The sequence below is a fragment of the Pelodiscus sinensis genome, chromosome 8 (genome assembly GCF_049634645.1).
Source record: "Pelodiscus sinensis isolate JC-2024 chromosome 8, ASM4963464v1, whole genome shotgun sequence".
In the NCBI taxonomy this organism is placed as follows: Eukaryota; Metazoa; Chordata; order Testudines; family Trionychidae; genus Pelodiscus; species Pelodiscus sinensis.
In genome coordinates, this window is record NC_134718.1 from 36664457 (window position 1) to 36690241 (window position 25785).

The 25785-nt window shown below is 39.4% G+C and overlaps 1 protein-coding gene across 18 annotated transcripts in view; it reads left to right on the forward strand.

Moving 5' to 3' along the window:
- Window positions 1-25785, forward strand: part of PCDH15 (protocadherin related 15) — a 1467631-nt gene that overhangs the window by 1390601 nt on the left and 51245 nt on the right. For all 18 annotated transcript variants that reach the window (XM_075935032.1, XM_075935037.1, XM_075935036.1 and 15 more), the window contains one exon: window positions 22454-22630. In XM_075935032.1, coding sequence (XP_075791147.1) covers window positions 22454-22630 — 177 coding nt within the window. The remainder of the gene's footprint in view (window positions 1-22453; window positions 22631-25785) is intronic.

Consider the following 25785-nt stretch of genomic DNA (forward strand, 5'->3'; position numbering starts at 1 on the left):
GAGAGAGGAGCACGCTCCTACCATTGATGAAGAGAAGCAATCCTACTGTGGGAATGGTGCATCACTCACAACATACACCTAATTGTCCCTAATCTCCCAGTCAAGGACAACATACTTGCCTACACTCTGAGCAGGCAGTTTCCACAGAATCACAAATGAGAACTAAACCAATCAATGCTGACCTGCCTCTTCAAGAAGTGGGGGTTCCCGAAAATAGACCCATTTGCCACATACAAGAATGCTCACTGTCTGCAGTAGTGTTCCACAATACTGTTCCAGAGCAGGCATAGGTCTTCAGCCCCTCGTGGACGCCTTCAGCATTCAATGGACAACCCCCTATTGTATGCATTTCCCCCATTTCCTTTCATACAAAGGGTAATCCTCTAGGTAAGGCAAGACAGGACCATGGTAATACTTTTAACACCAAATAGGCCCAAATAAACATTGTACCCATATCTCCTATAAATGAGCATCCAACCACCACACCGATTTCCACTGGTACACTCCCTACTTACACAACACAGGGGTCAAATACCACATCCTACAGTCCACACTCTACACCTCCAAGCTTGTTGGGTAAACAATATGGAAAGATCCTTTCCAGAGTCCTTACAGCTAATCCTAGCAAATTCCAGGAAACTTGCAACGAGGAAGACTTACATGCAGAAATGGAACCATTTCACAGCCTGGTGCAAGACACACTCCTGTGAACACACACCCCACGCCCGACACATAGGAGTCTCACAAATTCTACAATACCTACTGGACCCACACAATGCAGGTCTCTCTTTGAGTTCCATTAAAGTTCATCTTGCTTCCAAATCAGCTCTTCATGCCTTCATACACGGATATTCTGTTTTCACACACCCCTCTGTAAAATGAACATGCAACACAACATGTTCCCCCCATGTAAGGACCCATTCCCAAATGGGACTTGAACCTCATGCTAAAAGTTCTCATGGGAAAGCCATTCAAGCCCCTACACACATGTTCATTGTTACATCTGTTTATGCAAGTGGCATTCCTCATAGCAGTTACCTCTGCTAGACGTGTTGATGAATTGGCAGCCTTAATGGCAGACCCCCATACACAGTATTCCACAAGGAAAAAGTGCTAATGCGGACTCACCCCAAATTCCTCCCCTAAGTACTTACCTCATTCCACAGCAATGAATCCATATATTTACCCATCTTCTTTCCAAAGCTGCACAAGGACAACAAAGAGGCAATTGTTCCATACCTTGGATGTCTGCAAGGCAATTGCCTTTTACCTGCAGCACACAAAACCCTTTCACAAAAGACATCGACTGTTTGTTTCATCTGCAGAGAGGTCACAAGAGGTTACCCATATAAAAACAAAGAATGTCAAAATGGGTAACTAGCTGCATCCACCTGGTGTACGCTGTAGCAGGGAGAGAGCCACCACCCTGGGTCAGGGCCTACTCTAAAAAGGCTATGTCAGTTACTACTGCATTCCTTCACAGTGTACCCATGGAACACATCTGCAATGCTGCCACAGGAGCATCCACGCACACCTTCACACAGCATTATGCGATCCAAACATTTACAGATGCAGAGATGAGATTTGGCCACACAATACTCTTGGTCACAGACTCTCACCTGCCAAAGCTCACTCCTTTTATGACTACTGCTTTGTAATCACCTGATGGTGGAGCACCTACGGGGACACTTCTTGAAGAAGAAAGGTTACTCACCAGGTGCAGTAACTGGAGATCTTCAAGATGGTTGTCCCCGTGGGTGCTTCACCACCCACCTTCCTTCCCTCTGCTTCAGACTCCACCATGTCTGGTTCAGAGAAGGAACTGAGGAGTTGGCCAGCTGCATGTGCACAGTAGCCACTCCAGATTGCATGAACTGGTGCTCCGCACACGCAGCCGGTCACAGGTCACTGCTATCACAAATCTCCAATTGAGAGTACAGCAGCATTGACACACCTGAAGGTGGTGCATCTATGGGGGCAACCATCTTGAAGAACTCCATTTACTGCACCTGGTGAGTAACCTTCCCTTCTACTCCTTTTATGTATCATAAATGTTTTGAAGCATATGTGAGAATCTTACCCAAAGAGTCCAGAATTCTGGAAAAAGCTGTTACTGAAAACTTATTCAAACAAACCTGTTAATTTGTTTCAGCAGCATTCACAAGTCAACACTTTTTATTCATATTCTAAATATGTGTGTGGGGATTTGATTGTTTATTTAGGAAAAATATTGAAGAAAATGAAGATCTCAAGACTATTCATACAAATATATATTGTTCTGAAAGTTTTAGCAGGAAATATATTTCCATGGCTTTCTTTAAATTCCTTTGATTTTCCTCCTGCTGTTTATAATAGCTTTAATCATTCAATCAGGGTGTAACAGGTAAATATGACATATATGATGATCAAATGCCACACATAAAAAATAAAGGATAATTAAAGAAATAGCAAATGCAAATACTTTGTGAACTATCCATATGCTGAAATATTTTTATCTGAGGTGTTTTCAAAACAGTTTCAGTAATGAACAAATTCATAAAAATCAGAGAATTGACATATAATTCAGGAACAGAAAAAAGCCACATTCAACAAATAAATTATATTTTACATAGGATTTGCCCAGACAGCTCTTGTTTGTACTAAAATTACATTAACTAAAAACATGAAAACTGAAAAATCCAAAAACTTAACCTCTGATGGCAATTGTAATTATTAGTGATCGGGCAAGTAGGATATTTAGAGATTGTCACAATGAAGCAATATATTTAAACTGGATACTACCTCTTAAGAAATATATGTTGTTATTTTTTTAAATGAGAACAGTTAACTCAGCCAAACTTCGGATGGACCTTGTAAAGATGGTCAGGGGCCTGAATGAAAGAATATTCTTTCTATATAAAGAATGAAAAATTCTGTTCTATGTGAATTTTGCTTTAAAGCTTTGGCTTATTACAGAGAGATAAGAAAAGTACTTCTAAGCTGACATTTCAGCTAGTGCCATGATCCTGTAAAGTCATTCAATAAACACTACAGACTTCCCCTCACTACTTCAATTTCATCAACCAGCTGTCAATGTCCTCTAGTCTACACATCAATGTCAAACTCCGTTTCATTCACCCACTTCAATTAAGGCTTTTTGGGATAGGTCCAAGTAGGTCTGCTACTGCTGCCATAGTGCTGACAGATTAAAAATGGATTTTGCCCTCTTGGAGAAATTGATGTGTGTGCTCCCTTCTTCAGAAAAAAAAAATCCTTTTAGAGATGGGGAGCAGTATGAGGGACTGTTTTCTCACTTATTTTAAATATGAGGGATGCCACAATATCTAAAAGAATGTGTGAATCATGTGACTCTGCACTACTTCCTAGTTACATCTAAAAACACATGAAGGAGGCTGATCTTGTGCTTCCTGTAGCCTGGATATATTCAAAATGTCACATGAAAACAGATTCTCATAAGACTCACATCCCACTATTGTAGCCCCCAAATCATGTTACCCAAGTCAGAATAATGTGTGGTGTGGCTAAAAATTAGACTTTTCTGAAATACTTGTAACTGTTTCTATTTGCCAAAATGTATCTGATTTGGACTCATCAAAACTTCTCAAAAGAGGAGCAGTATATCAGCTTTTTTAGAATTATGTGAAATTTTTAGTTGCATTTTTATCACACATATTTGAATAGCAATCTGGGGTTATTTTATTATAGTATTATAATGGCAAATCCTGGAACCATTCACTGATATGCACATCTTGGTATTTCTCAATATTAGAGCATCTACTAGGTTTAATTTGGTACATAGAACCTTTTCGAGTTTAGATCTGGAAATTGCAACAAGCAATGTAGCAAATAAATGTATCTGGGAAATCCATAAAGAAGGAGGAATGGGAAATGATCACTTCCCTAAGCTAATTACCTATCAGGGTCAAAGTAATGTTGAGAACATTGAAGGAATTCCTTCTTGGATTCTTAGGAAAGCAAATTGGTGTCTTCTACAGAGTAAGTGTACTGAATATCTAAGTACCAATTCTATAAGTGATAAACCAGCGGTATTTCATTATAATATAATGAAGGGTGTTGTAGCAGAAGCCAAATTAACTATGTGTAAGACATCGAATTACACACATTCAGAAACCCAGTTCCCTGGTGTAATTAAGATTGTAAATTAGCAATTAAAGAAAGAAATAAGGCAAACAAGCAAAAAGTACAATAAATAGCAAGAATGTATAAGATATAAAGAAGTGGGCAAAAAATATTAAAACCTCAACAACAAAAAAAGGGGGTTGGAGAAAGTAATGTGGGGAAAATGAACAAAGGTTCCAAGGTTTCAAAGAGATATATAAAATGGTTTGCATGATATGGAATAAAAATAAGTTTTTAATAAATTTGGTCTTATAGTAAATTATAAAGTTGAAACTGCTTAGGAAAAGCAGATGTTTTTGCAAAAATGTAATAGTGATATCAATGAAAGTAAATAATATTGCAAACAAAAAGAAATGTTTGCTTCAGAAAACTGTGAGCTCTTATGTGGCTGGGTTGAAAATAGAGATATACACAGAAACTTAGCTGAAAACTAAAACTCAGCTTACAGGAACTCAATTAAAACTATAGCCAAAAGTAAAAAAAAAAAATGCAATAAAATACATAGCCACAATTAAGAAAGCATATTTAATGCAGTGTGTAATCACCTACCAAAAGTGAGTTTAAGAGTTTTATTCAAATTATATACTAATATGTCTGTTGGGGGGGGGGGGAGGGGAGGCTGATAGGGAGCTTGCCCTGCACTGGCCTTTTAAGGGCAAAACCCCAGCTCTGAGTGAGGGCTGAGAGCAAAGCCCTGGCTGAGGCAGTTGTTGCTAATGAGGGCGCAGCTGGGAGCTATGTAAAGAAGGGCTCTTGGAGGGAGAGGAGATCTTACTGCTGCTCTGGACAGAGAGCAGGAGGGACCTGGCTGCCATGGAAGCAGAGCAGTGCTGGGGAAGGAAGGCAGGGCCAGTAATAAGTGGACATAGAATCATAGAATCATAGGACTGGAAGGGACCTCGAGAGGTCATCGAGTCCAGCCCCCCGCCCTCAAGGCAGGATCAAGCTCCGTCTACACCATCCCTGACAGATGTCTATCTAACCTGTTCTTAAATATCTCCAGAGAGGGAGATTCCACCACCTCCCTTGGCAATTTATTCCAATATTTGACCACCCTGACAGTTAGGAATTTTTTCCTAATGTCCAATCTAAACCTCCCCTGCTGCACTTTAAGCCCATTACTCCTTGTCCTGTCCTCAGAAACCAAGAGGAACAAATTTTCGCCTTCCTCCTTGTGACACCCTTTTAGATATTTGAAAACCGCTATCATGTCCCCCCTTAATCTTCTTTTTTCCAAACTAAACAAGCCCAGTTCATGAAGCCTGGCTTCATAGGTCATGTTCTCTAAACCTTTAATCATTCTTGTCGCTCTTCTCTGTACCCTTTCCAATTTCTCCACATCTTTCTTGAAATGTGGCGCCCAGAACTGGACACAGTACTCCAGCTGAGGCCTAACTAGTGCAGAGTAGAGCGGCAGAATGACTTCACGAGTTTTGCTTACAACACACCTGTTGATACAACCTAGAATCATATTTGCTTTTTTTGCAACAGCATCACACTGTTGACTCATATTCAACTTGTGGTCCACTATCACCCCTAGATCCCTTTCCGCCATGCTCCTTCCTAGACAGTCGCTTCCCATCTTGTATGTATGGAACTGATTGTTCCTTCCTAAGTGGAGCACTTTGCATTTCTCTTTATTAAACCTCATCCTGTTTACCTCTGACCATTTCTCTAACTTGCTAAGGTCATTTTGAATTATGTCCCTATCCTCCAAAGAAGTTGCAACCCCACCCAGTTTGGTATCATCTGCAAACTTAATAAGCGTACTCTCTATCCCAATATCTACATCATTGATGAAGATATTGAACAGTACGGGTCCCAAAACAGACCCTTGAGGAACTCCACTTGTTATCCCTTTCCAGCAGGATTTAGAACCATTAACAACAACTCTCTGACTACGGTTATCCAGCCAATTATGCACCCACCTTATCATGGCCCTATCTAAGTTATATTTGCCTAGTTTATCAATAAGAATATCATGCGAGACCGTATCAAATGCCTTACTAAAGTCTAGGTATATGACATCCACCGCTTCTCCCTTATCCACAAGGCTCGTTATCTTATCAAAGAAAGCTATCAGATTAGTTTGGCATGACTTGTTCTTCACAAACCCATGCTGGCTATTCCCTATCACTTTATTACCTTCCAAGTGTTTGCATAGGATTTCTTTAATTACCTGCTCCATTATCTTCCCTGGGACAGACGTTAAACTGACCGGTCTGTAGTTTCCTGGGTTGTTCTTATTCCCCTTTTTATAGATGGGCACAATATTTGCCCTTTTCCAGTCTTCTGGAATCTCCCCTGTCTGCCATGATTTTTCAAAGATCATAGCTAAAGGCTCAGATACCTCCTCTATCAGCTCCTTGAGTATCCTGGGATGCATTTCATCAGGACCTGGTGACTTGCTGACATCTAACTTTCCTACGTGATTTTTAACTTGTTCTTTGTGTATCCTATCTTCTAAACTTACCCTCTCTCTGCTTGTATTCACTACGTTAGGCACACCTCCAGACTTCTCGGTGAAGACCGAAACAAAGAAGTCATTGAGCATCTCCGCCATTTCCAAGTTCCCTGTTACTGCTTCTCCCTCCTCACTAACCAGTGGGCCTACCCTGTCCTTGGTCTTCCTCTTGCTTTTAATGTATTTATAAAAGGTCTTCTTGTTTCCCTTTATGCCTGTAGCTAGTTTGATCTCATTTTGTGCCTTTGCCTTTCTAATCTTGCCCCTGTTATAATCTTGCCCCTGCAGTTTGCCCCAGACACAGGACAGTGGGTCACTGTCACAGGGCGGGCACAGGGGAACTGGGTGTTCCCTGAGAGTAGACCTGGGTACCCTTTGGTTGGGGAGCACCTTGGCCTAGAAGGGGGCTCAGAGATACTGGAGTCGGCACTGCTGGAAGGCAGTGTCCTGAAGAGGATGCTGTGGTCCAAGAATGACACGGACTAGAGAAGGGAGCGAGAACACGAGGAGACACCAGCTACAGGGAGGCATCCAGTGAGTCAACGAGCCTATTCCCAGGGCTTCCAGCTGGAGGCACCATGACTGGGGGAAAGGAATACTGCCAAAAGACTGGAAGCCAAAAGACTGGAAGGCAGCATTAGTTATACTGATAGGAGAACCTGACACATTATTTACTGATTGTAGAGACAAATCATGTATTGGTCAAATTACAGAAAAAAGAGATAAATTAGAGATTAGTAGCATATTTGGAGGAAAAATGAAATTATAAATTGTGTCCATAATAGTTTCAAGAAAGGAAGATGCATGGTTCATCACATTGTAAGATTAAAAAGAGAAATGAAAAAAAGAGAAAGTGATATCTGTGTTTCTGGACACGTTGAGATGTGCATAATATTCTGTTAAGGGAAGGCTTTCTATATAAACAAGCAACTATTGGAGTGTGACGAAGAATGTTCTGCTGGGCAGACAACTTAAATAATAGATTCATACAAATCAGGGTAGGGGCACCTTTACTGAATATTTGTAAATTTACTAATGGCATTCCATTGGTGAATGTTATCAGTGCGGCCCTGTTTAGCATTATGATCAATGATCTCCTGGAAAGAATACGGACAGGCATGGGCATTCCCTGTTTGTAAATTACAGTAGAGTCCAGATTATCCGACCTTTGGTAATCCAACACTCCACTTTATCCGACCCTGCAGCTCCCGGGGACAAAGAGGTGCCGGCAGGAGCGGCATCAGCAGCTCCAGGAGAGCAATATGGCAGCAAGTGGGACCATTCTCTTGGCCCATGCCTGGGAGCTGCAGGGAGGGAAGGGGCCAGGGCCAGGCAGGGATGGGGACCAAGCGGCACCAGCTACAGTAGAGTCCCTATCATCTGACATTTTCGTTAATCCGACCATTTGTCGGTCCTGTTTAGGTCAGATAATCGGGACTCTACTGTACTTTGCTATATGGGCCAAATATAGAAGACTCAAGAAAGCTGTTTAGAGAACCAATGAAGCACTCTGGGGCATTTCAGAATGAGGCAAATCTTGAGGATTTCAATTTTTACTTGTTAAAACAAAGGGAATGATCTTTACAAAGAGGAAGATTGTTGAAGAATGGAACTTGAGTCTGTATTCAGAAAAAATACAGGTAGTTTAAATTTTTACATTCTTAAGAGTTATGTTTGAATCAGACTAACTTGGAAGGGTCATATGGATAATACCAAGTTAAATGTAAAGATAGGATGAATCTTCATGAAAGTATTGCTGAAAAAAATTGGGATGGAGGTCAGAACATGTTTATATTGTGTAGTGCATTAATAATAATAGTTACAGTTTATGGATTTCAAGACTTTAATTTAACTTTTAGATCAATACTAAAAGATTAGAGAGAATATAAGACCAAGATCTGCAAAGGATTTGTGGTACATGTATTATAATTCTATTGTTTGTGCTCTTGGTAGCAATCAAACAAATGCCTATACATTTAAAGATTAAATGTTTAAATTTAACCTTTTGGGGTAAGTAAATGTAGATAGTGATGACAACAGTGCAAAACAATTGCAGAGTCACTAAGCTGGAAGTAAAACAAAGAGAACTCAAACGGGAAGAAAAAGCATCAGGGAATTAAGAAGAGAAGAGGTGTAACTGGATGCCATAAACTCCCATATTCTAATAGCGTCAAAAGGTGGATAAAAGACTTGGACGAAAAGGGAGGTCAGAAGCAATTGAAATCTCTAGTTCAGGGAAAACAAACTACAGCTAGAAGGTTGTCTCTCCCATTCTAGATTTGGAATTGTACAATAAAACAAAGGGAGGAGCAGAATATGACATAAGGATTATCAAATATGACAACTAAGATGTATATTTTTACATGTCAAATGAGGTCAGCATTGCCAAATCTATATTTATGACTCTAGAGATGACAATAGAGGTAGATTGGAAATGTTTTTTTGTGTCCTGGAATTTGGAACTCAGAGACCTAAGATATCCAATTTGTGTGGCTGTTATAATGGCTAAATTTAGGGACACTTGGGCACTGACCTGGACATAGCATTATGACATATCAAGCTATAATCTAGACTAATGAGCAGCTGTCACCTCAGTCCAGCAACTGTAGGTACCTTACAGTGCTTTTGTTGAAGCCATTCCCATCTGGACCACTCACAAACTTCCATCCAACATGCAAGCCACACCCTGAGCATTTATATAATAATTGCAGTTTGACAGCAACACTTCAGTTACATTCTGGCTCACATCGTTCTTGGTTATACATCAGAGTGACAAAAATGTATGTCCAGTACTTCCCAGACATCTCCTGAACAATAAAAGTTATATAAAATTTGTTGTTTCTTTAATAGAAATACCATTAACACAATTTGCTACCCCAAATGGAGTTTCCCAGGCATTTCAATCTAAAGTGACTAGATTAGATAAAACAATGTCCCTCTGGACAATTCACTATTTTATTCTCCATTCCCTGAGTGTCAAAGAGGGAACAACCTCTTTGCGGAAAAAGCTGCTTTTGCGGAAAAACTTGCCAGCTGTCTACGCTGGCTCCTTGAATTTCTGCAAGAACACTGACGATCTCATATAAGAAATCAGTGCTTCTTGCGGAAATACTATGCTGCTCCCGTTTGGGCAAAAGTCCTTTTGCGCAAAAGCTTTTGCGCTGTAGACAGCTCAGATTTGTTTTGCGCAAAAAAGCCCCGATCGCGAAAATGGCGATCGGGGCTTTTTTGCGCAAAAGCACGTCTAGATTGGCCACAGATGCTTCTGCACAAAAGCTCTTTTGCGCAAAAGCATCCGTGCCAATCTAGGCGCTCTTTTCCGCAAATGCTTTTAACGGAAAAGCTTTTCCATTAAAAGCATTTGCACAAAATCATGCCAGTCTAGACATAGCCCCTGAGTCTGAGAGAGAGAGAAAGAGATCATAGTGCAAGCAACCAAGGCACACCAAACCCAGACACAAACAAGTGCTCAGTAGGACCTTGTTACAGTTTCTAACTGAATGAGACTACTTTATTGGAGGGAGGTCTCAAGTTAGGGTTCTATAGGCACCTGTCCTGGGTCTGGTGGTGTGGGACTAGAGAGCATGCTGAACAAATTTAAAGCTGACATAAAACTGAGTAGTGGGGAGATTTTGCCAATACTTCAGATCATAGAGCTGAAATTCACGGGACTCTTGACAAATTGAAGAGCTTGCCTATAGACAACAAAATTAAAATTAACAGACAAATTTAAGGAGCTACACTTAGGAAAGAAAAACCAAATTCACAAATACAGAATGAGGGAGAACTGGCTTAGTAGCAACAGTACTGACAAGGATCTGAGAGTTGTGCTGGATCACAACTTCGATATGAGTTATCAATGCAATGCTGTTGCAAAAAAAGCAAATGCAATTTTAAGTTGCATTCACAGAGGCATAGCATGTGAATCTTGGGATGTGATAATACCACACTACTCAGTATTAATTAGGCCTCAGCTGGAGTACTGTGTCCAAGTCTGGTCCCAGGGCTGGATTATCCAGTAAGCAGACTAAGCATGTGTTTAGGGCACCAGCAAAGCAGGGGCACCAAAAAAATGAGATTTTTTTTTCGAAGTTGTCATCATGGGAAAAGTCAGAACTCCGCAGAACGTTCTTTTTCTCAGCTGAAAAAAATATAAAACCCTCAGAGAACAACAATGTGTCAGGACAAACTCGATTCTCTTTCCCTATTGTGTATGGAAGCAGATGTGCTTCGTCAAGTCAGCTTTGATGAATGTATCCAGAATTTTGCAATCAGAAAATCTAGAAAGAAGCTATTTTAATTTCAGAAGACATGTCAGTTTTGTGTCATTTCAAAAAATACCGTTTTATTTTATGGAATAGTATTGTTTTTATTTTGAATTACATTTGGGGGGCACCATAATCTTTTCAGTGCTTAGGGTCTCTCTAAAAGTCTTAATCCGGCTCTGCTGGTCACCAGTGCATTAGTAGGATGTACACAAATTGAAAAGGATCCCAAGGCAGGTGGCAAAGTAATAAAAGGGATAGAAGGCATGAAATATGAGCAAAGGATGGAACTAGGAACATTTAGTTTGGAAAAGAGATTAAGTGGAAACACAAGAGCAGTCTTCAAAAACTTGAAAGACTGCCATAGAAGATGGAGAAAAATTGTTCTCTCATACCACAGAGGGCAGAGTTCAAACTACAACATAGCAAATGTAGATTAAAGCTTAGGAAAAACTTTGTATCTGTCAGATCAGTAGGACAATAGAACAGGCTGCATAGGGAGGTCGTGGAAGCTGGAGGTCTTTGAAAAGGAAGCTGGATAGCCATCTCTTTTAGATGATTTAGATGTACAAATCCTGCATCTTGGCATGGGGTTAGACTAGCTGACTCTTGCAGTCACTTCTAACCCTATGATTCTATGATTCTGTGTGGTTAGGTTAAGTCAAAACTATTATGACGTCTTTCTTTAATTAATATGCTTTATTTTATGTACTTTCTGAGATAGGAGGAAAATTAAACAAAGTAGCTAGAGGAATGGCTTATACAGCTCCCAGATGTAGAATAGCAGGGGAATTTTACTTTTCTGATAATCACCTTTTTACAGCTCAAGACTATCCTGGAATCCGGTCAGGTGTGTGATGGTTCTACTTAACCACTCCCGTTAAGATACCAGAACGGAGAGCTCATTCATCAGACTTTTGAGAGTGGCTACTTCATTACACCAAGAAATGAAGTTGGGTAGCACATGAAGTGACTACTTCTTTACACCAAGAAAATACCCATGTAGTGGTGGAGTGAGTTTATGCCTGGGAAGAGAGCGATAGGCCCTTATTTAGGATAAGCATCCAAATTCTGAACCTTTTCAAGTTCCTCCTCCAAATACCTAAGTGGAGTACAATTTGGTTTTCCAGTCAAGTTGCCTGTTTTGAGGTTGGCTTACAGTGTTATCTTAGGGTACATCTACACAGCAACATTATTTTGAAATAACTAGCATTATTTGTAAATAACTTAGTCCGCATCTACACATCAGGCAGTTATTTCGAAATAATGTTGAAATACTATCAAGCTAGAGTATTTACTCTGACTCCTGTAACCCTCATTGTACAAGGAGTAAAGGAAGTTGGAAGAAGAGTGCTGTATTTCAAAATAAGTGCTGTATAGATGTATAAATAAGCTATTTTGAAATAAGCTATGCAATTGACGTAGCTGAATTTGCGTAGCTTTTTCGAGTTAGGCCCTGCTGTGTAAATGCACCTGTACTTGTTGATTGTCTTTGAAAAGATTAGTTTGCTGTTTGCTTTACACATAATTTGAGAACCACTACATGTTCTCCTTCAGCAGAAAGAAATTGTCACTGTTGTATCTCTTAGTACATTTGTCTCACCCTTTGCTAATCAACAATTTTAGAATTAAAAGGCATAAGTTTCCTGGCTACTTTCCTGTATGGGTGCGTCTACACTGCACCCTTACCTCGAAATAAGCTACACAAATTGTGCTTATTTTGAGGTAATTTTGAAATAGCTTATATGGAAATTTGGCACTGTGTAGACAAATTTCAAAATAAAGTGCTGTTCCAAAATATCCCTTAACCTTCATGAAATGAGGGATACAGGGATGCCAGAATAGCACACCTGTTATTTCAAAATCTATTTTGAAATAGATGCTCAAAAGATGTGGAATAACTATTTTGAGATGCTTCCGGTATCCTGAAATAGCGCTGCAGTGTAGACGTAGTCTATCTGACCTGGTGGGCATGTGTATATTATATGTTATAAATATATGTACGAGTCCCTATCTTCTCTCCTCAAATCAAATTTCACAAAGACAGCTACCATGGTAAGTCTAGGGAAAATTCTGAATGCACAGAATTTTAGAATTGTAGTTATAGGCCAAAGTGAATGTATATGAAAATATTAGAGGCCACTGAAATTTAATGAAAAGCTATATTTTGAGGATAAAAAAAATCTTCCAAAAAAAGGTATGCCTACATTACTTTTCTGATGCTGTGAGTATGTTAGCATGACTGACATTGTTAGGACAAAATCTTATATAGTGAAAGGTGGAGCTTGGTGTACTATATTCATTAACAGTTTATATGTTGGATTTAGCCCTTTTGTCTGGTTATAAATTACCTTAAAATGAGTCATAATTTTCACAGATTTGTTCTTTATTTGCTTCTTCAACTAATAATTACTGGGACAATTTTTAGTCTGATTTTTCATGGAATGGCTGATATATTTGCTATTTGTACTGTAATATTAGCCTCCTAAACCAAATGGTATTGCTTCTTTTCCCTAAATGGGTAACCTAAGGTGTAAAAACAGTAATAATCAATTTTATGGTCATAGATTATTCACAGATATACATACTTTTTTTCCCCAAAATGTGTTGTATGATTAATCAATACAGCTTGTAAAATGGCATCAGGAACACTTGTCATCAATACATTTTCATAAATGTGCACTATTCCCAACAATTACTTTCTGCAAATAAAAGCTGTTTATCTGAATGTTTGCAAATAAAAGATGATTTGCAAATAATATTAAATATAATAAAAATACAGTCTAGCTATTCTTATAAACTTACAGTTTGGAGAATAATTGGTTAGACATGCAGATGGTACATGACTTCAAATGACTCATACAAGAAGATGTGAATGACAAATAAAAAGAAAAGCAAGATGAGTGAGATAATATCTTTTGCTGGACCAACTTCTGTTGGTGAGTGAAACCCTATAGCCCCTCTCCCCGCAATCATTACCTAAAGGAGATCTCAACATAGCTTGAAAGCTTTTTTCATTCATGAACAAAGTTGGTCCAGTAGAAGATATTAGCTAACCCACCTTGTGTGGGTCTCATCCTGTAACCAACAGTACTGCAGCAACACTGAAAACACAAAGGTAAATAGTTATTTTAGTGGTAATTCCATATTCTGTTTAAAAATATCTCAGTACTAAAATAAAATGTGATAAATCAACAAGTGGGGGTTAGGTGTTATAAGCTAGTTGAGGATCAGAGCATGTATGCCTATGTTTGTCATGCTTAGAAGGGCTAGAACAATGTAGGATTAGAAAATGTCACACTTAATCTTCCAATGGAACATAAAAGTGAATAGAAACTTTTTATTGTAAACTCCATGTATAAAAACATGCATCTGGTTCTCCAAAATATATTGAGCAGTCATTTAAGAATACAATACTTTAGTATTCTACCCACAGAAGTTGGCATGACATTTAAAGTTGACTCCCACCTTTTCTCATAAGACTGTCTGTCTTGCTTTGTTGCACAGAAAACCTGATCCCCATATAAGAAATGTCACATTCTCAGTGACAACTTTCCTTCTCAGTGCTCCAGCAGTACACCATGGATACTGAAAATATAGGTCAAATCTTTTCCCTCTTCATACATCTCTATATAACTGCAGCATCCTCCTGGATGATACCAGAGCTGCAAAATACAGTTGCTATATCACTGAAATGTTTCAGACATTAAATGTTTTTCCTTTTGATATTTGTTCCTGTTAAAGATAGGGTGACTTTGTTATAGAGGTCACCAAGTGATATGTAAGAGAGACAATTGACAGAAATGAGCAAGATGAGTGAGGTAATATCTTTTTCTGGACCAACTTCTGTTGGTGAGCGAGATCCCATTGCCCATCCCACGCAATCATTACCTGAAGGAGAGCTCAACACAGATTGAAAGTGTTTTTTATTCACCAACAGAATGTGGTCCAGTGAAACACAACTGCATCAGTGTTTGTGACTTTTATGGTAGCCATGTTCCTGTGCTATTTTTAATTGGGAAGAAGTTTATATCTTTGAAATCCTACACCTTTACCAAAAGGACTTCAGCTACCATTGGGATTCCAAAATCTTTGGCAGCACCCTGCAAAGTTTACAGCAAATTCTGACGTATTAATAGAGCCTGTTTAAAGAAACATAACTAGAAAGACCAATTCTCACTGACAAGAACACTTTTTAGCCCTCCCGTGGAAGCCTTTTTTTCTTCTCATAAGTCAGTCGAAAATGAGACAATGTTTTTTGTTGTTTTCATTTATTGTACAGCTTTGTAAATCATATAAACTCATCAGTGTCTTAACACAGAAACTCTGCTATCCTAGTTCGAAATAGATGATCATTTTTCATTATTACTAAATTATTACTATCTGCAGAAATTTTTCCTGAGCCTTCTGTTAACTACTAGTATTAGTTAGCACAGCATTAACTGTTCAGCTTCACTTCTTTATCAGTGCTCCAGATTGCCATGTGTCCCATTGTAACAATCACATTGCTAACTGCCCCTACTTCGCCACTCATTTTTTCTCTGCCAGGTAATAAGCATTGATTTTCCAGTCTTCCACCTTTCCTCAGGTTTAGTTTCCTAACTCAAATAATCTTTATCAAACTTGCCATCTACTTAGTGAGAAATCTTGCAGGTAATATATAATACAAATAGTATGGCATATCCTCTGTAGTACGATAATTACAGAGCTGAGTCCACTAAACACCATATTCCTTTAATATCTGTACACCCTCAACAGATGTATGAACAGACAAGAAAAAGAGAATCTTCTTAATATTGTATTCTTATTCCTCCCTTCCATTAGTTTTAGGCAGTGCTTTATGTTGTCCTTACATTCTACTTTCCCGTCTGCCTTTTTCTTTCCTAGCTTTCATAAGCAGCTCCTACCTGAATAGTAATGGTCTAGCCACATTTTGTCCTCCATTAGTCACTCTTAAATCTAAAAATAATACAGGGAGTCATTATGTGAATATGTTTTTCCTTGATTTCCTTGAGGGCAAAAATAGCATTACACAATACAGTCCTGTTGTGCCTTTTCAGATAGAGCTATAAACTGCACGAGCTGCATTTTTAAATTGCTTACAACAGCAGTGAAAGAAGACTTTCCTGCTGAGATCTAGGATAGGCCTGTTTGGCTGAAGTAGAGATGTATGTGCATTGCTGTTTGGGTGAATACAATATAATGCTTCTTCCTTGACTGCAAAAATAAGGTATTATAATAAAAAAAGCTAGGAAAGGCAGCATGATAGTGGGCCTTCTAGAAAGCAGGAGCTCACAGAAGAAGCACAAAGAGAAAGGAAACTTGAATCAGATACAAGGAAAACTACTTTACCTAATTTTATCTAAACTCTCTCAAAATGATTGGGGTTTTCCCAAAAAGGGTATTTTATCAGCTGGTCTATCAAACTGAATAGTAAATTGATTTGATGAAACCTTTTTTGCAGGGATACATTACTGTTGTGATATAACAATACTCAGTACATAACAAGTATTTTGAGAGGGGGAATATCTTACTGAATAAGCCAAGGGCCAAGTCACAAAGTGGTCCATCCACCCCCAGACTTGCCTCTGATCCCACCAAAGAGTGGGGGCTTGCTCCAGATGGGACTGAGCAAGAGGGAGTGCTCTGCTCTCCTGACAGGGAGCAGAATTGGGGTCTTGCAAGCTCCATGCTCTTAGGGTTGCTAGGTATCTAGTTTTGAACTGGACAGTCCAGTATTTGAGCTTTCTGTTTGGGAAACAAATTGGGAAAATATAAATGAGAAAATATCAATGTCCGGTATTTTCTAAATAAGATGTAATATAGATTATGATGTAATGTCAAGTGTGTCCGGTATTTTTGTTGAAACCATCTGGCAACCCTACGTGCTCTGACGAGGGATGTAAGTGAATAGTTGACTACCCAATAAGCCTATACTTAGTCGAGTAGTGACTTGTCTAGTCACTTTCCCCAGCACCCCTGCCTCTATCAGAGAGAGGCAGCAAGGTGGGGAGAGAGGAGCTAGTGCTGGGTGAAGCTGGCTTAAAAGCCAGCTCCCCCCAGCACTGTCCTCGGGGGGGGGGGCGGGGGCGGAGGACAGAAGATGCAGAGGCATAGCTGGGATTGGGCGCAAGCCAGGAATCAACTGCTTCCCGGCTCACTCCTGGTGCCCCCTGCAGCGCCTCTGCTTTTTAAATGTATTAAGAGCCGTCTGATAGCTCTTAATACATTCAAAAGTCAGAGCCACACAGGGATTAGCTCCCAGAGCCATAAGCTAACCCCATTGTGGCTCTGCAGTTTCCCCCGTTATCGACTAATCGACTAATTTCCATTGACTACTCGATTAGCTGATTCCATGACATTTAAAATCCCTAGCTCTGACCCAGGTTTCCCACTTGGAGCATAAGGTGGGCAAAGCAGAGCAAGCCCTGTTGCTCTGACTCCACTCCCCGCTGGGATCACTGGGTTGACTGACCAGGACAAACACTGGTTCCTTGATTCCCTTCCCCGGCAGGAGTGCCCAACAGGCACAGTGAGGGGGGCAAAATGTACAGGGCACACATTTTTATAGGGGCTCCCATTTTTACAGTAGCCACTGACCAGAGCATCTATCCCTTCCCCTCTTCCAATGCCCTAGTTTTCAGAGGTACTTAACACCTGCAACTCACATTATATAATAATGTAGTTATTTCGTAGTACTGTGAAATAGATGATATTTCATAAATCACTTTCTGTGTGCTTCAGTGATTCCACATAGTAAGCTATAAAAAATTAGACAAAAGAAAAATAAGAGACTGTGACTATAAAACCACAGAATTTGCAAGGGCACTGAGTGATATTTATACTATCAGATGCTAATATTAATTCATTTCATACTTTTTCTTTTTTAAATTGACAAGCATTCAAGTTGACAGTATTGCTTTAATGTACAGTATTCTCTGACAGGTAATAATGCAAGAATGGTATCACAGGGCTCTCTTATTCATTTGGTTTCAGTTATTGTTATGTCAGGAATGCTCAGTGTCAAAAGTTTTTTTTCCTAATTATCCGCCCTGGAAATGTACTCTGGTATGTGAGGTTCAAGAAGGGACCTTATCTTTTTGAGTACTTGTAATAAAATTTTTCAGACCTCATTATCCCCTCACTGGCAGAAGTATAAATCTCTGGTCTTCATTTCATTTCCACAAGTATAATTGATTGGAATTTGACAAACAATTGTGATGAAATGCACAATTCTGCTGAAGGAAGAATGGAATACACATCACTTTCTATTCTCTGCTGTAAGAGTTAAGGTAGAAAAACTAATTTTTGTCTCTAAATTAGCAGATATGAATCTAAATACATACAGGAGGAAAATCTGCTTGGTCAATTATCAAATTAGAACTTTAACTTAATTTTGACTAATAAATTATCTCTAATTACAAAACCCACTTCTTCAGATGAGATGATCTTGAGAAGAAGTGGGTTTTGCCTATAAAATCTCGTGATACTTTATATATATATTTTTTGTTAGTGTCTAAGGTGCCACAGGACTACTCGTTTTTAAAGTCACAGACTAACACGGTTATACCTCTAACTTTAAAACTTCTTTATTGTTTGCTAAATGTGCATTTTTGTGTTTGTTTCTAAAATACTTTGAAAGATGAGAATTCTTTCTGCTAAAAAATAAGCTGCCAATTGATATCTTACTGCAGCGTTTTAATACCAAATGCAAACTTGAATTACTTTTGAAGTTACTCTCCAGAGATTTGCACACATTTCAATAGCATTTTCTTTAAATACTACTTTTCAGTCTTTAATGTGTGCTTTTTTCTTTTTACTGAATCATAATAATATTCCAGTATAGATATTGCCTTTACCCTAAAAGTACAATTATAATTGTAATTCACATGTACAGTGTTTCTTGCAACATCAAAGTCAGCTATCTGTAGTGAAAATATTTGTCATGGTCAAAAACTATTATTTTTTTAATTCTTCAATTCAACTAACATTTTAAACAGATACTCTGTAATGGGTTTGAAAAGCTGGTAAATTTGAGCAGCTGCCATGAATCCTTGAAAATAATGCAGAGTATTAAGTCCTGCTCATAATATTAACCATTGCAACCTTAATAGGGATGTCAAAAACAATTAATAGGAACACAGAGGATTAAATTAAATTGTATCTTGGCTAGGAAAATTAAGTGCTGGTAGATGTAATTGCCTATGAGAAACTGGTTTGATTTCTACCACTAATGAGCTCAGGATTCAAGATATCCATAATGAAAATGTGTATGAACATTTCTAGATCTTTTTGAGCTGTCTCGTGCAAGAAAGAAAAGCATTAAGGCAAAAGATTATAATAAACCCCTAGTGATGGTAATATTCTCATCTCCATAGGATATCTGAATCTTTGGGAAATGTTGTAAGGGAAATGGAGGTTTCTTTTTAGTCACTTGTATTCGTGTAATATTTTTGGATGTTTTTATAGTTGTTTGTGGGTTTTAGACTTATAGAATCAAGAACTTAAACTGATAACAATTACCCTAAAGTGACATTAATTAGTGTGTGTGGCAGGGTTGCAGCTCCAGCTGCTAAGTTGTGTGTTATAGGTAGAAACAAAGCAGATTTAATACTCCCAGCCATCAATGTGTGCTTGTTTATTTGAGGTCAACCAGGTGAAAGTGTTTGTAACAGGAAGGCACCAATCCATATGTCCTATTTTTGATTGATTTTGATTGATTTTGAAGCAGTACTCTGCACTGTGTCTGCCCAGGTTTAGCAGCACGGAACTTACAACAGAACTATAGCTGAGGGCTATTTTGGTATTTTCATAAAGAGAAGGAAAGGAGGAGTCTTGGAAATCAATGGAATTCAATAAAATCATAATTTAGCAGTATTGTTCTTTCAGCAATGCTTTTCTTTGATGAATACACATAGTAATGATTTATCAGGGAAGAACAGAAGCAGGTGGTGTACAATTACTTGAACCAATGCAAGTGTCTGTCTTGACACAGGTTTCATCAGCCTACACCAGTTCTAATACTTTATTAGCAAATTTGTTTGGCAGCTCTTTCCCTTTTTTGTATTTCCAGGCCCATTTTGCATACCATATATTTTCCTGAATATATTTTTAAAGTGAAGGATTTTAGTCACACTGGGTATGTCTACACTACCACCCTAGTTTGAACTAGGGTGGTAATGTAGGCAATCGGAGTTGCAAATGAAGCCCGGGATTTGAATTTCCTGGGCTTCATTTGCATCTCGCCAGGCGCCGCCATTTTTAAATGTCCGCTAGTGCGGACTCCGTGCCCGCGGCTACACGCGGCACGGACTAGGTAGTTCGGACTAGGCTTCCTACTCCTAACAAGGAGTAACGGTAGTTCGGACTAGGAAGCCTAGTCCGAACTACCTAGTCCGTGCCACGTGTAGCCGCATGGCACGGAGTCCGCACTAGCGGACATTTAAAAATGGCGGCACCCGGCGAGATGCAAATGAAGCCGGGAAATTCAAATCCCGGGCTTCATTTGCAACTCCGGTTGCCTACATTACCACCCTAGTTCGAACTAGGGTGGTAGTGTAGACATACCCTCATAGTCCAAATGTATGTTTCCCTCACCAATGTGTATGAATCCCTTCTTGATGACTGGGGCCTGTTCATTTTGTAGACCTGCTTCAAAATTCATCTGGATCACAATTTCCATACAGTATCACCAGGATGGTTAGAGAGAGCCAGGACAATACATAGCAGATCTTACAAGGGGAAAAAAACAATGTTTTTCTTAAACTGTGTAGTCTTCAAGTCCATCCCTGTACTCATGGCAGGACCCAGCACCATCTAGGCTATCCTTGATAGATGACTATCTAATCTGCTCTTAAAAATCTCCAGTGATGCAGATTCCTCAAACTCTCTAAGAAATTTATTCCAGGCGTTAAACACCATTATCTCAACATCATGTGTATTTGCTATCTTCACATTATTTTATTTTATTTTATTTTATTTTATTTTATTTTATTTGTGTGGAGAGATTGTTCTTTCCCTCCTCCTTTTACTATGTCCTATAGTGTTACCTTAGATATTTCTACTCAAGGATAGGTGAGAGCTCTGCTTCTTTCTTCTTTCAGGGGAAATGCTACAAATCTTCATAAATATGTTTTTCAGGAGTATTTAAGAGCAATAACAAATATTTCAAGCATTTCCATAACCTGATAATTCTATATAGAACACTTCACAAAAATATAACAAAATAAATTTTCCTTGCCCCCATCCAGTAATTCTTTCTCATTCAAGTAGTTCCACTGAAGTCAGTTATTAAAACTGCCAGTGGGACTTATTGTGTAAGAAAGTATGCTTTGTGTGAGAAATTTTGCAAAAATTGCTTTGCAACTGAGAAAGCCTGACATTCAATAACAAACACATACACACAAACAAAAGGAAATGTGTCAACCAGTGCACAGTCAATCTGTGGAACTCCTTGCCAGAGGATGTTATGAAGACCATGACTTTAACAGGGTTCAAAAAAGAACGAGATAAATTCCTGGAAGTTAGGTCAATTAATACTTATTAACCAGAATGGGTAGAAATGCGTCCCTAGCCTCTCTCATCGGGGCTGGAAATGGATGACAGGAGAGGGATCATTTGATGATTACCTGTTCCATTCATTTCCTCTGGGGCATCTGGTATTGGTCACTGTTGGAAGACTGGATACTGGGCTAGATGGGCCTTTGGTCTGATCCAGTAAATATTAAAATCTGTGACATAGTCACCATCAAGAAACATGAAAATTGACAAGACAATAATTCTTATTTTCTATTTTCAAGTGAATTTATTAGGAATCTTATTTGATATTCAAGCAGATATTTCATTTAATATTTCATACATACTCCTGTTTGTCTGTCTATCTGTCTGTCCAAAATGAAATGTAAATATAAAGTTTATTGATTACTTCTTTTTTAGAAGTAAAATGAAGTAGATCTGCTGTAGTTTATTGTTATTATGCCCCAATATCTTGAACTTAACTGTCTATAAATCACTTTGCCTTTCTGTCACCTTTTATCACTTTCTGTATAACTTTTGCAATTTGCTTACAAATAATTTTTATTTTCCAGTAGTATACCTGTCAGATCAGTACTCCAATCTCGCCTATGATTATAAAGCTTGTTTATGCCTTTAGGAGTTGCAGGTGTACTGGTACCTGATGTGTTATGTCATATTGTATGTCCAGATGATATACTCCTCTAAAAAGGGTTGAGGATATTATTTTTTTGTGTTAGAGAATTTATTAGCCCTCAAGTGTAAAGGTGGAACTAAAGAGTTCTGAAACAGTATAATTCCACAAAAGCTTGACAGTTTTATTTGTAGAATACAGTTGCAATTTCCCATGAGTCATTTAAAACTCAAACTATATCATAAATACAAAGAGCTAGACTTAAAGACACTGTGTGCAATGACCTCCTTGAATATTGCTAAGTTATTCCTAGGATTTGAGCATTTTACAGATTATGTTGGTATGAGGATTTTATGAAAAGGGCTTTTAGGGTTAGCAGCCTACAAAGCCAGTGTTTTTGTCCATTAGATTACAGTTCGGGCTTTATTTCATTTTCAGGATTTTGGAACGCTATGTTCAAGATCAGATTCCTGGTGCAACAGTTGTGGTGGAGTCCATTGGTGCCCGCAGATTTGGAGATGGCTATTCAGAAGAAGATTATTCCAAATCTGACTTGATGGTCTATGCAATTGACCCTCAAACAAATCGAGCAATAATGAGAAATGAACTTTTTAAGTAAGTAAAATCATGTGACACTGATGTCTGTACTCTCATGATGCTTGTTTTGCAGCCTACTGGCTTTATTTTCCGTCAGTGCGTTGGACTTCTGCTGATAGACAACCATCAACTCCACCCCCATTCCTCCCAAAATTCTTAGAGATCTTTGGAAAAATGTGATGTTTGTGGATGCCTCCTGCTGCTGATTCCACAAAGATAAACCCTGTACACTCAATGGATCAATGAAGAAGAGTCTCAAGAAGAGGATTTTCAGGGAGCTTTTCTATTCTACTGAAAGTAGTGGTTGCCTTTATGGGGGAAGGGGTAACCCCAGACTAGATTGATAGTGGTGAAAAGTCATTACCATATTACAGTTGTTAAGTGCCATATATAAAATGGCTAGACATTTATATGTGTAACAAGAATATGCACAGACTAGGGTAGGATCTACATAGGATAACAAAAGTTATAGAAGTTATAAACCTTCATGCTTCAAGGCTGAAGTCAACCACTAACTAATGGGGTTAGGAAAGAAATTCCCCTCTGAGTAGTTTGTACCATTGCTCATTACAGGGATGATGCACCTTCCTTTAAAGGTGGCACTGGCTGGGTCTGGAAATAAAATGTTATGGTCAATTTATTAGTCCAATCCAGAATGGCAATTCATTCACATTCTTAATTCATTTCCAAATGCATCACAAAAAAACAGCTCAACTATTAGCTAATCATTGGTAGTCTCAGAAGCCAAGGACCTAAATGGGTATGGAAACTAAATTAGCTTCTTACTTCTAGACATGGTATCTCTAGATAATGGTTTGGAATAGTTTTCAGGACTAAATTAGTACCTCAGCCTACAGAGATGACAATCTGTCACTTTTTGTAAATACTGTGTTCAATCAAAATGTATGTATAAATAAATGTTCCTTCTCTCACCACTGCAGAAATCACCCTCTTAGACCTATTACTTTTACCTTTGTTTCCAAATGCATTTCAGTGTAGAACCCTGTATTTATACAAAATCAAAGAAGACTTACTTAATCTTTTGAGCAGGCCTGGTAACAGGGCGAGCGGGGGGGGGGGCGGGACGGGACGGACACACAGGAAGCAAAAGGGGTAACTGCCCCAGGGCCCAGTAATAGCAAAGGGACTGGAGCTCCCAGCTGTTGCTGTTCTTACTGCAACTGGTCCTGGGCCCTTTCAATAACTGCCAGAGTGGCATTCTGTGTGCTCCAGGAAGTGCTCAGGACTTCCTGGGGGAGGCGCAGCACCCAACAGTGAGATTTAGACCAGAGCACTCAGTGATGGCATAAGACTGTCTGTGTCAGTCACAAGTCAAAAACCAAAATGACTGTTAGATTTCTTCTGGATTATGATTGAAAAGTAGTTTGTTCTCCAGTGTTCTAAATGAAGTATGTATGAATTATATAGAGGCGCCTAAATCCACATAGACAAAAAGTGTAAGGTCATGTCTACACTACAGCCGAAGGTTAGCTTAAGGGATGCTATTGCAGCTGCATATAAACATCAACATACACTAAGCCAAGCTTCAGTGCCATCCTCACAGTGGAAGGTCAACAGGAGAAATGTTCCCGTCAACTTCCCTTATTCCTTGCAAGGAGTAGGAGTTCTGGTATCAACAGACCACCCTAGATCCACTAAATTGAATGCCAGAAGATCGACTGCTGCAGCATTGGTCTTCACTGTAGCCTACACGTGGCCTATGATTAAAAGGGACCAGTGTGATCATCTAGTCTGACCTCCTGTATAGCACTTTTCTTGATTAATTTTTGTTTCAGATAGAGCATATCTTTTACAGACACATCGAATCTTGATTTTAAAATTTCCAGCGCAGAATCCATCATGCCCCTTGGTGTATTGTTACAATGATTATTTACCCTGTCTGTTACAATGTTCTTTCTTATTTTTAGTGTAGTTTGTCAAGTTTCAGCTTCCAGCCATTGGATTTTGCTCAATTGAAGAACCCTCTATTATTAAATTTCTGTTCTTTATACATATAGAGGTAATCAATTCACCCCTTAACCTTCTTTTTGATAATTTCCTTGAGTCTTTAACTATCAGACATGTTTTTTAGTCTTTTAATCATTCTCCTCTGAAAGTTTTCCAGTTTTTAACATCAAACACCAGTTCTGATAATCATTGTACCAATACCAACTCTACGGCTGTGTCTACACTGGGCCACTTATTCCGGAAAATCAGCTGCTTTTCCGGAATAAGCTGCGAGCTGTCTACACTGGCCCTTGAATTTCCGGAAAAGCAACCACGCTCTACTGTACAAAATCAGCCGCTATTCCGGAAAAACTATTCTGCTCCCGCTCGGGCATAAGTCCTTATTCCGGAACACTGTTCCGGAAAAGGGCCAGTGTAGACAGCCCAGTAGTCTTTTCCGGAAAAAAGCCCCGATTGCTAAAATGGCGATCGGGGCTCTTTTCCGGAAAAGCGCATCTACATTAGCCACAGACGCTTTTCTGGAAAAGGGGCTTTTCCGGAAAAGCAGCCTGCCAATGTAGACGCTCCTTTTCCGGAAAAACTGAAAACGGAATAGTATTCCGTTTTAAGCATTTCCGGAAATTCATGCTAGTGTAGACACAGCCTACAGGTTGGATCTCGCTGGTCCAGCACCCTCAGGATCTGACTAGTCCCGAATGAGTGGATTTGCCAGACCAGGAAAGGTTCCTCCCCTCATGGCACACTACTGCGGGGGCCAGAGCACCATGGTCTGAACTGTGGCTTGGGCAGAGGGATCGGGCTGGAGCTCCACTGCCTGGGCCAGACCTCCCTGCCGCTGGAGCTGAGGATAGACTCCCCGGCTACTGGACCCAGAACAGGGGCCAGAGCTCCCTGGCTGCCACTGGGGTCAGAGCTTCACAGCCACTGCCAGGCTAGAGAGGTCCGTGGCCACTGGGGCAGAACTCCCTGCCATGCCACCCAACCTCCCCACACACATACAAGGGACTCCAGGATGAGTCACTGCAGTCCTACGGTGCTCCTGCCCCGCCACCAAACCTCCCTGTTCCTGGGCTCTGTGGTCCAGGAACATCTGTGGGCCATGCCGCACCATGGATGTTGCTAGACCAGGGAGTCCCGATTAAGAGAGGTATGACTTGTGGGAGGAATATAATCTCTATACTCCCATTTGATATTTCCTTTGTTAT